The 14,519-nt window shown below is 44.5% G+C and overlaps 1 protein-coding gene across 1 annotated transcript in view; it reads right to left on the bottom strand.

The window, feature by feature from the left end:
• Window positions 1-14,156, bottom strand: part of LOC308290712 (laminin subunit alpha-5-like) — a gene marked incomplete at its 5' end in the record, with an annotated part of 97,642 nt that extends 83,486 nt beyond the window's left edge. The window contains 2 exon segments of the mRNA XM_080732622.1: window positions 6,419-6,571; window positions 13,848-14,156. Of these exon segments, the coding sequence (XP_080588748.1) occupies window positions 6,419-6,571; window positions 13,848-14,156 (462 nt within the window).
• Window positions 14,157-14,519: the final 363 nt, after the last annotated feature.

Raw genomic sequence — 14,519 nt, 5'->3', positions numbered from 1 at the left:
AGTGATTTTTTGGAAGTGATGACATTAGACGAAAGTAAGTCAGCTGCACCACACAAGACTCTTTGTGATTGATGGATATATGCTGAAGTTGATGACACACGGTATGCACTAGATAAGATGAATACAATATTGATTTATTGGACGCCAGAGACGCTGTACATACTGTCTGAGTGTGTGTGTGCGACTGTGTGTGCGTCAGTACTAAAGAGAAGTAGAGGAGTCTCTTCAGAGTGGAAATGTAAGCAGCCTCATAAAGCTGCCAGCTCAGGTAATGGAAACTGAATCCAAATGATGTTGGAACCTGATTTAGATATATACTTAGATTTTTCTGATCTGCCTTTGGGGGGTGTGGGGGGGGGGGGGGGGGTGCAGAGAGTGAGAGAGGGTGAGTGAGTTTGAGAAGGAGGAAACAAGGGAGGGTGGAAGTATGGGTGGAAGAGGGGGCTCAGATTTTCAGGTAGTGGTGCCGTGAACAAAATCTATCTATGTGTGGGTGCGTGCATGCAGGGGTGTCACAAGGCTGGGAAAAGTGGGACTGAGTTACTAGGGCCCAAGGTGGAGGTGCCTTAATTATCTTATACTTTGGCAATTGAAAAATAGCAGATATACAAGCTCAAAGTGCAGCACCGAGTGCTGCGCTGCAAGCTTATAGATCTGCTATTTTGGAAAAGTCGTGAAAATGTGTGCATATCTTTGAATATATGTATTTTTTTAAGCTCAAATTTTGCTTCTGCAGGGTCCCTGGAACTAAATATTTGGAGGGGTCCTTCACATGAAGAATAGCAGATCTACAATATGTATATCTGCTATTTTTCAATAGTTAAAGCACAAAATAAAGCGTAATAATGCGTTCCCAGTCTAAATTGGTTAAACCCCCTCCCCCTATGAAGAACATTGATGAGGGTGCCTGCAGTGAATCCTTGTACCCAGGGCCCAGAATTTGGTGCGACACCGCTGGGTGCGTGCATGACTATACTTGCATGTTATCATGCATGTGTGTGATGGGGCACAGAAAGAGGGGGTCAAAGACATATCCGCCATGAACAAGAAAGAGAGACAAAAGAAAGAAAGAAGAACGAAGACAGAGAGAGAAAGAGGAGATTGGAATGCCAGTTAACCTGTCTGAACATGCAGACCCCCCTCATCTCACTTTACCTACCCCAGCCCCTCCACCCCCCTCTCTCTCTCAAAATGTTCTATCTACAGTATATAAAAAAGGCAGTGATATTTCCAATTAAAAGGGAAAGGCAAACCTCCCTAAATCCCTGTGAAACCATGCGTGTGATGTCATAGTTTTGTGAAGTCAACATTTAACAGAGAAATACAACAGAGAAATATATCATCGTTGGGTGAAAACCTTGTATGTCCAAAACCGTTCGTTTTGCATTTATCATTTTAAAAATGATTTAAACTAGTGAAAACAGCCGATCTACAAGCACATGCTGGTAGATCTGCTGTTTTCACTACTTCTGTGCCGGCCTTGTATGATGAAGCAGGGCTTTACTTTACAAATTTGAAACAAGGTTTCCACCCGACAACGACAATATTAGACATACGTAGATGCATTAAGTGCACCAGTCCAGAACATCCCTCTCTTACTGCAGTTCCCAGTGGCCACCAGTAACAAGACTGTGGGTGAATTGGCCCTCTCCCAGTGGCCACCACCAGTGCATATGTACGGTATATCAGCCTGCCTCTGTACCAGTCAGGAATCTAACCAACCCAAGCTCCACTCCCACCTCATCCCTCACTTTATCTCCACCTGGAATGCACAATATGTGTGCTGTTCTCTCCTCTTCCTAAAGTGGAGAAGATCTCCTCCACTTTTTTTCACCATCAGTGCAGTCAGTGTATCAGGACCACCACCTAACATTACTTTACTCTCTCTCCCTCTCTCTCTCTCATATGTTTAAAGGGAAGGCCCATCCAAGCATCTTTCCTCACAGCATCTTTCTTTTCCTTAGGCCACTTCTCCTACTCCTAGAGATGAATTCAGGATCAAACCCAAGCCATTGGAGTTACAGATCCTCTACTCTACTTCTCTCCCTCCTCTCATCTTCCCTCCACCTTTCCATTGGATCAGCTACAGCACTGTACTCATCATAAATGACAGGAACCTGTCTGACATTTAGCTCTCCCTCTCTCTTTCATCTGTAAATGATAGTGCCATGCCAAACGTTCTGAAATGTGGACATTCATCTCCTTCCTACTTCTGTTCCTGTTCCACATCCTACTCATACATCCTTTTCCCTCCTTTGACTCTCTATTCCTCCTCTTCCTCCTGCGGTTTTCCTTTAGAAGCGACTGTAATGTTGGAACGAGCCAGTTCCTTCCTCTGTTGTTGAGACACAGTGACTGAAGAAGGTAGCGGAGCTGTTCTCTTTTATTAACTAATATTGAACATGACAAAAATAATGATTGAAATAACTCAGTCTTCCCTAGTGCAGCCTGTGTTTGCAGAGGTTTGTGAAATTCCTGGGGACAGGCAGTTCCAGCAGGAATTCCTCTGGAGAAGCTGTGGCTCAGGAGGAAAGTAATCAGCTAGAACAGTGGTTCTGAAACCTTCTCATGTCAAGGACCCCCAAATTGACTCTTATTAGCCTGCAGACCCCCATTTGAAAAGATATGCAAAGGACACCCATAACTAAGAGAAGATTTGTACGGCTCTGGCAGCAATTCCCTGCCATTTTAATTTCAAGGATCCCCATGCATTAGCGCTACGGACCTGTCATTTCTATCTCTGAGACCCTAATTTATATTGTAAAATCAGTGTTAATTTAACTCTGAGAGTGTACAAATGGAACCAAATGGACCCGAACCAAATCAGCGTCTATTTTGTTCTGTGTGTACACACTCTGAGTTAAATACCAATAAAGGTCCATTTGGTTCCTAACTATCATTTAGCTGGGGACTCCCTGGAACTCCCTCAAGGACCGCTGGGGAGATGGTTTTGCGATTCGGACCCCCTGTTGAAGACCCCTGTTTTAAAGACAAAATCTTTCGAGATTTGGGTCCGCAGCAATAAATATGTATTAATTGGGGGGTCAGGAAAAGGTTTGAGAAGTTTGTTTCAGTATCTTCTCCAGTGATGTTACTAGGTTTTCAATGTAATGGGTCCCGGGACCCACAGGTGGTCATTCAAATGGGTCCCAGAATGGTTTTATGAGTCCTCAATAAAATGTTTTCGAGCGCTGTGAGCTTGTAGATCGGCTATTTTCAAAATGTTTGCCTATTTCTTATATTTATTTTACAATTTGGCTAATGTTTGAACTTAGAACTAGGATTTCTAAATACACTAGGCTACAGACACCCATTTAATTATATGTATATCACTGGGACCCCAATTTATATTAAATGTTAAAATACTAGAGTACAAATGGAACAGGTCCATTTGGTTCCATTTGTTCACCGAGTTACAGACCCATAAAGTTCTATTTGGTTCCTAACTATCATTTATCTGGGGACCCCCTGGGACTCCCTCAAGGACCCAGGACCCCACTTTGAGAACCACTTGTGAAAATAGAGAACCACTTGTGAAAATAGTTTTTAGCTGTTCCAGGTTTAACTGATAATAAATCTTTACAGTGTTTATCTTACACAATACATTAAAAACGAATTAAATCTAAACTAATATAGCAACTTAAGTAGAAGAAGTACATTATTTTAACATGGAATCCAATGGAGGCGCATCCCCGGGACCCCAGGACCATGACATGAATGAGTCCCTGGGCGACTTGAATGAGTTTTTGATGCGGGATGCGCACGTAATGACATCACTGCTTCTCTACACTCCTGTTTGTTAGCTTCATGACCATCTTTATGCTTCTATTTGTTAGCTTCTGACCATTTCAGAGAAAGGAAAGAGAAAAGTGTAGAGCTGATATTCTGTAAAGTCATGGACAGTAGGATGAGCTCATACCTGGTTCAATACAATCCACCATTGTGTTGTACAAAGTGACTAAGCGATGGAAAGTGACGTCTCGTGTTTACAACGTTAGGCTCCAGGAAAGAGAGAATGAGTGTGTGCGCGTGTGTGTGCGTGTGTGTGCGCGCGTGTGTGTGTGTGTGTGTGTGTGTGTGTGTGTGTGTGTGTGTGTGTGTGTGTGTGTGTGTGTGTGTGTGTGTGTGTGTGAGAGAGAGAGAGAGAAAGAGAGAGAGAGAGAGAGAGTGTGAGATTCTTAAGGTGTGTGATAATGGAAGCATTCTGTAATCACAGAGAAGAAAGGACAAATTTGTGTGAACGCAAACACACACACACACATGTGCGCGCATGCACACATGCACAAGCTGTCAGAGGGTGGGGAGGAAACATAGAGGTAAATGAAAGAATACCAGACACGAGAGACAAGAAGAAAAGAAAAAGGACGAGAGAGTGAATGAAGAGAGGAAGAGCAGAGAAGAGAAGAACAGAGGAGAAGTGATGAAGAGGAGAGCACATCACCCCCCACACACACATACAGAGCAGCCGCTTTCCATTGATGGATGGAAGGTACTAGAGTAGTACAGCCTGTTATAAAAGAGCTGCGTTAACAAACAAAAAGGTTCTTTAAGAGCTGCTCAAGTAACAGAGTTTATATAGAAGCTATTATAGAGTGTGCGTGTGCATGTACGTGTGCATGCGTGAGTGCGTGCGTGCGTGTGCGTGCGCATGTGCACTACAATTGAGGCCCCTAAAAGTGTGTGTGCATGTATATTTCTGGTCCTAATCAAGTACATATAATTTCATGTGCGTGCATGTTAATGTGTGTATGGATGGATGGATGTGTGCGTGTGCGTGTGCGTGTGCGTGTGTGTGTGTGTGTGCGTGCGCGCGTGCGAGATCCTGTTGTACTGTATTCACCCAAACAGAAGTTAGAACAAACACAGAAGCAAGCCAAGACTAACAGCCTTACATCAACTCACAGCTCACTCCAACACCCTACAGTACTGTAACTAATGCACATTCATGACGGGACCCACCGAGACTGATTTATCTCCGTGGGTCAGCGAGGAATCCAGTTAGCAGGGCTGGGATTTCATTCTGGATTTATTATCAAAGGCATAAAGATTCAACAGACTATTTATCACTGCTAGCTAGGTCCGAAATTAACACCAGACAGACAATGTTGCTGTACAGCTGTGATGTGAGCATAAGGTAAACAGTGTTTATTGTTTTCTATACCTGCCAATTCCGTAGGTTGGCCAATGGCCACTAGACTCTTCTGTTCTACATAGCATTGTGTATAGTTGTATACGTATATACCGGTATACCACTCCCAACTATTGTGGATAAAATATACGACAGTAGGATTTTGCTCATCACCAATGCCAGCCACTGAGGTTACATTTCTGTTGTCATCTATACTGTAACTTGACCGTGTCTCTGGGTGTCCCCAGTGACATACAGAACTACAAGACAGTCACCATTCTAAAACACAGCTGTGTCCACAACATTCTGACATTCTTCACTTTTTGATTGATTTGATAGATTTTTTTTGTTTAAAGATATTGACTGCTGCGTGCTTCTGAATTCCGGAAGCTTGCCTTAAATATTGCCTGGATTTTTCTACAGACGCCCCAGAGCCCCATAGACAGTATGTCTATGGATATGGCCCTCCCCAACTGGCTTCCTGTAGCAAAACGGCGGGCCAACTGTGTTCATCAGAGTGCCCAGCCAAGCCTGATGCACCGTGAAGGATCCAAACCCCGGTCTCCGTGGTGGTGGGCAGGGTCTTTACCCCTGCCTGCACCACTACTCGGACGCCCCCCTTGTCCTAGTAAACACTGACATTCGAGCACTCAGCCAGAGTAAAAACAGCACACACACACAATAGGACAGGAGCCCGGCGTCTACTGTATCATATAACTGGTCTGACAATGCACAGTGACCCAAAAGAGTAAGAAAGAGATAGATAAACATAAACAATTCAGAGGAAGAGTGCACAAGGGGAATGTGCAGACCTAACGTGTACTAAGGCTGGGCGATATTAGGAAAACCTTCAATATTCGATAACGTCGTTGAATACCTCAATATCGATATTACTCAGGATATTAGTAAAAACAATTGCATATATAGTTTTGAATGTTTTTCTGCTTTAGGTCCACTGCCTGCCTAACCCAGATAATGAATAGCATATCCATGCATGCACACTGCACAGTACACATAGAAGAAATTAAATGCCTTACTTCCATTTTCAAACAATGGTTTTATTGAAATAACCACACCTGGTTACAGATGGACTGTGTCTATTAATTAATTTGACACATACACCAATACCTCATTTCAAGACGCCTTCGTTGATATGTATACCTTGCATGTTGATACCTCGATATCGATATATTTTCTATACATTTCCCAGCCTTACAGTGTACAAATGCAGATAGAGATAGAGAGATAGAGAGAAAGAGAGAGAGAGTGTATGTATTAAAGCCATCCTACCTGTCCCAGGTCCAGAGTGACATTGACCTCGTTGAACTCAGTGCTGCGTGACAGCGGGGGGCTCTGCCACCATCTCTCGGTCCCGTCGATGGCGTTCGTGATGGGGTGGGCTCTGTCACTGTCCGACTGGTTACAGATGTCACAGTACTGGCCCTGGTGGGAGGAGGAAAGGGAAACAACCATAAACCACACTGGCTCACATTTACATTATCAGCATTAGTGCCTTTCAGATCATTTACAATGAGCTAATAGTGGGGGCAGGTCATTCATTAAGTCTCACCAGACCACTACATTCTGGGTTTCAATAAAGATGTTCTCATTTCCAGTAACAGACACTGCGCAAGCATTGTTGTCTCCACCAGCCGAAGGCTGAGGGAGAGTATGTTTTCCCCTCCGTCCGTGTGTCCGTCCGTGCGTCCGTGCGTGCGTCCGTGCGTCCTTGCAGTTTGTGAGCGCCAAATCTCAGTCGCCGTTGGCCCGGTCGCTGCCAAAGTGAGCACACACATTCCCTGGATGCCAATCTAGAACCTCTGCCCTAAATTTTTCAAATGGGCCTTTTCTAGCGCCAACTAGTGGCCGATGTTTGCTAAACACATTTCTGTGCACTACTCTTACAGATTTTGTCCAAAAATCCTACAAATCGGTAGGCAATATCTCGACAGTCATGTGATCGACACGGATCTGTCCGATTTTGCATATTCCATCCTGATTGGCTAAGATTGGCTTCCAAAGTTTGTGGGATTGAGCCGTTTTGAACAAAATGCCTCAAAGCACAAACGCAAAGTGCAATTATCATGAAATCGCGCACACGCGTTCCCACTAGGCCGAGGAAGAAATGCCACTTAATTTTTTTTAATCAGCCTCATGGTGGCGCTATAACAGCCCGATTTGTGGTTTTACCTATAACTCCACCGATCAGTTTCAAACTTTGTAAGCGCACTCCCTAGAGGCTAAGGATAAACCTTTGCCCTGCATTTTTCACATCAGCCTTTTATAGCGCCACCTTTGGGCCGACTTATGTAAAACACATTTTTGGATATTACTCCTTGAGATTTTATCCAAAAATCATGCAAATCGGTACACAGTATCTCTATAGTCATGTGATCAAGTCTGATCCGTCTGATATTTCACATTCCATCCTGATTGGCTAATATTAGCTTCCAAAGTTTGCAGGATTGCTCCGTTTTTGAACAAAATGCCTCAAATCATCAACGCAGCTTGCGATTACCGTGACATTTGCCACACATATTCCCACTAGGTCAAGGAACAAATGCTACCTTTTTAACATTGTCCTGTTATAGCACCACCAGCAGGTAGACTTTAGCAAAACACATTTTTGGAACACAATGCTTGAAATCATGCATGCAGCGTCCGATTGCCATGAAAGATCTAAGGTGAAGAACATATGCCACCCTTTTTACATTGGCCTATTATACAGTAGCACCACCAGGACGCACGGCCTGGTGGAGACCTGTGCTCGGAAGAGCACTGCTTCTAGTTCAACTTGTTTTATAGATTAATACTCAGCTGTGCAACAGCTTTCATTTGAACTACTCTATGAGAACGATGTGAGCAAACCAAGTAAATTAATTTTAGATTAAAAATAAGTTAAACGTAGCAATGTGAAAAGCTTTGATGGACATCTGCACCATTGTACTCAGCTGAAGTAACAACTATGAAATGAGAAGGTTTAAAACTACCCTTTGGCCCTAAAGGTAGAGGAGTCAGGTATCTTTTCAAGAGCACGGTTAAAAACACCAAGGTCTCTGACAGTGCTACTCAGTCTGTACTTTGTCTGAAGTTCATTTTAATTGGCTTATAAACTCAATCTCTCAGCTTCGGTTTATCTAAGGGAGGTAGCACTCAACTGGTGGTGTGGTTCTAACTGTGAGCCTGGGGAACCAAATTACTGCAGGTTTCCATTCTAGCCGTCTAATTGGGAACTCATTTTGACCTGCAAATGAATGCAGTTAACTATAGGCTGGGTCCCCTCCCAGGAAAGGAGTGACGAGATAGAGGTTAGAGAGAAAGGTTTGAGCCTCAAGGGTCAACAGGTTCAAATCTCTGGACAGCCTGGGAAGTGTGAACCCTGTGAAATAGCCTAAATTACGGTGTCCCCTCCCATGCCCTTAAGCAAGGCACTTAATCCCCCGCTGCCCCCCATGAAGCAGATTTTTTTCCCAACTAATGGTGGGGCTCTAAGGCATGGGTCTTCAACAGGGTGGGTGTGGGGGGGTCTTTGCATAATAGTATCTCTATTCTGGGGGGGGGGGGACATTCGCAGAAAATAGTAGATTTGCAAGCTGACGTGTTGTGCTACGACACCTTATCAGCTTGCAGATCTGCCATTTTCGGCAAAGAGGTTTGGTGTAGCAGACCAAGGACAGAGCCAAAGGTCAAGTTTTCCTAAGTATTGAGGGTTTAAAAGGTTAATTGTCTGAAAATACACATTAACATGAATCCAACATATTAATTGCGGCCGTCAGGTCGCAGTTTAGTATCAAAACCTCCACCGGCCGTCCGTCCGTCCGTCCGTCACACGTCACACGTCACACCTTTGCCCTGCTCATATCTCCGCATCAGTATGACATCACACTGCTTGGTGTGTGCCGTCAGGGTCATTTGTGTACGGTGTGATGTCATACTGATGTCAGCAGTGTGATGTCATACTGATGTCAGCAGCTATGTCTCTATATATGGAGTTATATGTTGTTCGTGTCCAAATATGGGGCTTGTGAGGTCAGACTTAGTGAGATTCGTCGGTTATCTCCATATATGGAGGGAGAACCAGCTTATGAGCCGATGAGTTGTGTCAGAGTCGAGATCCTGCTTGCATCTAATCTGTCGGTAGATAATGCCGGTCTTATATAAGGGTCATTTGTGTACGGTGTGATGTCGTACTGATGTCAGCAGTGTGATGTCATACTGATGTCAGCAGCTATGTCTCTATATATGGAGTTATATGTTGTTCGTGTCCAAATATGGGGCTTGTGAGGTCAGACTTAGTGAGATTCGTCGGTTATCTCCATATATGGAGGGATGTGTTGGTTATCTCCATATCTGGAGATTCAACCTTCAACGATTTTGACATCTTGTTACTAATCTGTCGGTAGATAATGCCGGTCTTATATAAGGGTCATTTGTGTACGGTGTGATGTCATACTGATGTCAGCAGTGTGACAGGAGATAAGCGACCAACGGTCGCTTATCTCCCGATTAGGGAGTCTTACTGGTAATAGTAGTCTATAGAACAAATCTATGAAGCCATCTATGAAATCTGCAAGTTTAATCTACAACACAAGTGGGGGTCCCTGCTTCATCTTCTCTTTCAGCTAATTTGCTAGCGAGTCTTAATTCTTGCTTTTTGAAACGAAGCATATGCAATACATATTTAACCAGAAGCAGTGTACTGTACAACACTGGTTCCCAAACACTGGGTCGGTACCCATTTGTGGGAAAATTCAATCATTGTTCATCAAGAAATATAATATATTTTCCATAAATTAGAAGAGAAGTAGTGAAAATAGACGATCTACAAGCTCACAACGCGGCTCGAAGCGAGTCCCGGGCAAATCTTAAATTTCTCTTTTGGGTCACAGGCTAAAAAGTGTGGGAACCACTGCTGTACAAGTTATATTATCCACAGGAGATTTCCATTTTTGCTAGTGACGTGTATAAGGAACAGAACACGTCTTCATCCTCCCACCACACCAGTGTCGCTATAAATCCTGGCCTTATCTACAGCAGGCCTGTTGTCCAGGCCTATAAGTCCCAACCTGTGTCTGCTATTGGAAACACTAGAGTAAACTAAACAAGCACAGACATGAACAATAGCTCAGGTTAGGAGGTGTTATCGCTGCAGGTCACTAAGGTTAGAGGTCACAGGTCAATTCTTCGCTGCCCCATCCCTTCCTCTTTCTATCTCTCTCCTCCTGTTGCTTGCTTGCTTGTGTGTCACTCTGCTTCTTCTATTTTCTTATGTTTCACAGACTTTTTGAGCGGTGGTCACAACGCTCCTATACGTGGCCGTGTGTGTGGGTCTGTCTGTCTGTCTGTCTCCGTGTCTGTCTGTCTGTCTGTAGCCTGCAGTAACCTTTTCTGACCACATATGTTAAGGGAGGGGCGCTGTTGCACACACACACACACACACACACACACACACACACACACACACACACACACACACACACACACACACACACACACCACCGCTCAGTTCACACGAGTGTGATTTTTTTACTTTGACTTTAATCTTTCCAATTTCCTCACTCCAAGCAGAAAAGATGGACTCTTCTTCAACTCAGTAAAAAAAAATCTGCAGTAAAACAACAGGAGGTCTGGACAATATGGACTAAATCTATTACATGTATTTATTTATTTAAATACATTTAGTATGACGCATTTTACTAGTCCGTTTTTCCTCTCTTCCATTTCTCCCCCATTTATTTGTTCCCTCTCATTTGCTTTCACATCCTCCCTCACTCTCTCTCTCCCTCTCTCTCTCTGAGACCCCACTCTAGTAGGCACTGACAAAAAAAATCCTTTCAAAAGGACATTGTGTGAAGAGGCTCAGCATGAAGTGAACAAGCATTTCTCTCTCTCTGTTTCCATCTCATTGACTGGTCTCTCCAATCCACTCTCAAGTTTTCGCTTGCCTCCGGAGAACCTCTCTCTCTCTCTTTTGATCTGCCTCTCTCGCTCTTACATGTCAATCATATTTTAGACTATGAAGTGACCTTACAGTTGAACTCAGAGTCAGCTGGTTATAAAACTACGAAATGATTACATCCCCGCACGCCCGCACGCACGCACGCACGCACGCACGCACGCACGCACGCACGCACGCACACACACACACACATACACACGCTGTTTTAACTGAATAACAACACTCATGTCTCGGTGTCGAATAAGAAGAGGATTAACCTGAGCTATGAGGAGAACAGGAAGGGTCAACAACAACCTCAATAAATCCCCCAAAAGTGAGTTAAAGCTCCAACCTTCACACAGCTCATTACAAGATTTCTCTGTCATATCTTTTGCGAGCAGTTCGTTCTTAGAGAAAGATGGTCTTGAACTCAGTTTTGAGGGCCACAGGTTTGTCCTGAGAAAACCTGATGAAAAATGATTGAATGTTTTGACAAACGGCCATGCCCAACATAGTGGTTAAACTCCAGAGGGTCAGGTTTTCAGCAGAGTTGAAGTTTATGCTGTGTGTAATGATCATTTACTTACTGTACTATATGTAATATACAGTGGGCACTCCTCACCAGTAGCAGGTGAGCCAGTAGGATAGCAGTGGCAACACAGAAATATGTGGGGAGAGTTGATGGCATTGGTGGGTTCTGTGAATTAATTTAAGACGTAAGGCGTTTACCGTATAGATTAATATTAGAAGTCTAGTGGGAAAATGCATGAAGGGGGTTATCTATGACTGCCACAGGAAATAAATATCCCTTTTGTACTCATGTAGTCTATTTGTTTAGTGAATGTATTATAAAGGGATGTATTTTTATTACTATGATCGGAGCAGCATTAACTAAAGTGGCTGGTGTTTACTCCATTAACTGGTTGGCGATTGAAAGGCTATTGGTTTGCAGTAGTTTGAACTGAAGAGGGGACATGGCTCCCTGCCAGCAGGGCCATTACGGCCCCACCACGGCCCCAGGCAGCAGGTTAGAATACAACACAGCAGGTTGGCTCCACATCATCATCACTGCATGAGCTTTGATGTGTGGGAATGTGAATCCAGCCCGTTGTTGATAAGCGAGACTCTGAGATTATCTCCCCCCCCCCCACACACACACACACAAATTATGCGTTTCTCTCCAAACTCACACATTCTTTCTCACTATGTACAAACAGTAGCCTCAAAAGGTGCATGCATGCCCTCAGGGAGTCAGGCCGTTTCTTTCTTGTGATAGAATACCAGGAATTGCTTCCCTGAGGGGAGGGTCGTTATATATCTGCAGGGTTTACATTTTAACTGCCTTTTACAACGTTCCAGCAGATCACAGCCCTGCTTGACAACAAGCTCTGTCAGGCTCTCTCTCTCTCTCTGCCCTCAATGACTGCCAGTCTGACCGACCATGATAGATAGATAGTACACTGACTGACTGACTTGGCCCATGGGATTGTTCAGGTTCATGCTCTCCCTCACTGGAGAATGTCTTTGATAAGGGAGTTCACAGTCAATGTGTGCTTTTAATGTGTTTCTATTTAACTCTATTAATGTATCTCTCTCTCTCTCTCCCTCCCTCACCTCCCTCACACACACACACACACACACACACACACACACACACACACACACACACACACACACACACACACACACACACACACACTTACTTCAGTTTAGAACTTACAGCATCACAGATAGGCCTTTTTTACTCAGCCAAACCAAACACACAACTCCTCAACATCTCTGTGTGGATCTGCCTCTATCTAATCTCCCCAACACTGTCACACACATTGCATATCCCAGGCCTAGGCTATTCCACAGCTTTGGGAATTCCTGCATGTTGAGAATGAACGGCCCCAGCGGCAGTAAACCAACCGAGTAACCGCAGTTTGATAGGCTGCAGTGAGTGCACGGGTCAGTCACCGTCAGGAATGCAGGGACAGGTGGGAGAGAGAGAGAAAGAAAAAGAGCGAGTGGGACTGTATAGGCTATTGCCCGCGGGAAAGTGCGTTAATAGTTTACCACCAAATCGTCATAGTTGGCTACTTTTTGGAGCATGTGTGGAATATTATCATTTTGACTTTTTAAACACCTGCTATAGCATGTGACGCGAGGTTATAGCCGAATATATACTGAAGGGCCTGCCCTACAGTGTAGGCTAAATGTTATGGTAATGGAACATTTCCAGAACCGGTGGCTATATTCAATTGTATTAGTGGCCCACTAACTTAAGAGTCCAATGTTCATATTATATAGGTTACTTGAACACGTTTTTTTTTTAAATACGGTAGGCTAATATAACATTAGCCAACCACCGACACCTGGCCACACTGCAGAACTTGACATTAACTTATTGAGGCACTTGTCCTTTCTAAGTGGTTGGTAATTCACTTGTCCAGGCACAAAAGTCACTTGTCCGGATAAAAACGCGCAATTTCACAATCACAGTAATTTATTTTTTTGTGTTACTTTGACAAATAAATGAGATCCACTCCTATCGGCAGTCCATAGCTACTGCTCGGATCGAGCGTCAGAAAAAGTGAAACCAAGAGCCACTTGTCCAACGGATAAGTAGGCCAACATTTTTTAATGAACTTGTCCATAAAGATGTATTAGTTGTCCCGGACAACAGGACAAGCCTTATAATGTCATGCCCTCAGTGGAGTCAGTGCATTACTCAGTAATAACATTCGTTGAAAAGCAGGTGCATGCGGCCTTGGCCGGTCTATTCTCTCTGGTCTTTACCTGTATGGTTTGGCTGGGGTCTCCGAACACGGGCCCCCCGACCAGCTTGCAGTACAGGTCTCGGGTCGGTCTCGCCGTGTCCTCGTCGACTCCGCAGGTCGCCGTGGCGGTGATCTTCGTGTTCTCCGCCAGGTTGAAGTACGGCGGGTGCAGGCTGAAGCCGTTCACACCGTTGGTCGGCAACTCCTGGGCCGAAACCACCTCGGAACAGTGGGACAACAGCAGCGGCAAAAGTAACAAAACTACCCGTGTTCGGGTGCACCAAGCCGGGAAGGGAGCTGTCCCCTGCACCGGCCCTCCTCTCGCCATCTTCACCTGTTCCCCGTCGAGTCGCTCACACAGGCAACAAGTTGGAGGGGAGTGGGGTGGGGGGGATTCTTGGGAGGAAAAAAAGTGAACTAAAGCAGCAGATATAATCCTAAAGTGTCGCTACAAAGGACCATCTGAGGTGTAACGCGAAAGAATAACGTTGAAAAATAGAAAATAGTGGGGAATGTAGTTCAGAGCCCCGGTGCGTATAGTGTGAGCGGTGCGCTGTGATTTGTGATCCTCTCCCTCCAGGCACCTATTCTGTTTCTGTTGCGCTCCGCTGCTTCCCAACACAGTGCACTGCTTCTCCCTCCCCTCTGCGTGTTGTTGGTCCGTCCCCAGCGGTAGAAAGAGAGTATAGCC

Source organism: Nannobrachium achirus, assembly GCF_963921795.1.
Source record: "Nannobrachium achirus genome assembly, chromosome: 9".
NCBI lineage: Eukaryota > Metazoa > Chordata > Actinopteri > Myctophiformes > Myctophidae > Nannobrachium > Nannobrachium achirus.
The sequence above is the reverse complement of the archived record's forward strand: the minus strand, read 5'-3'. Positions and strand labels throughout refer to the sequence as shown.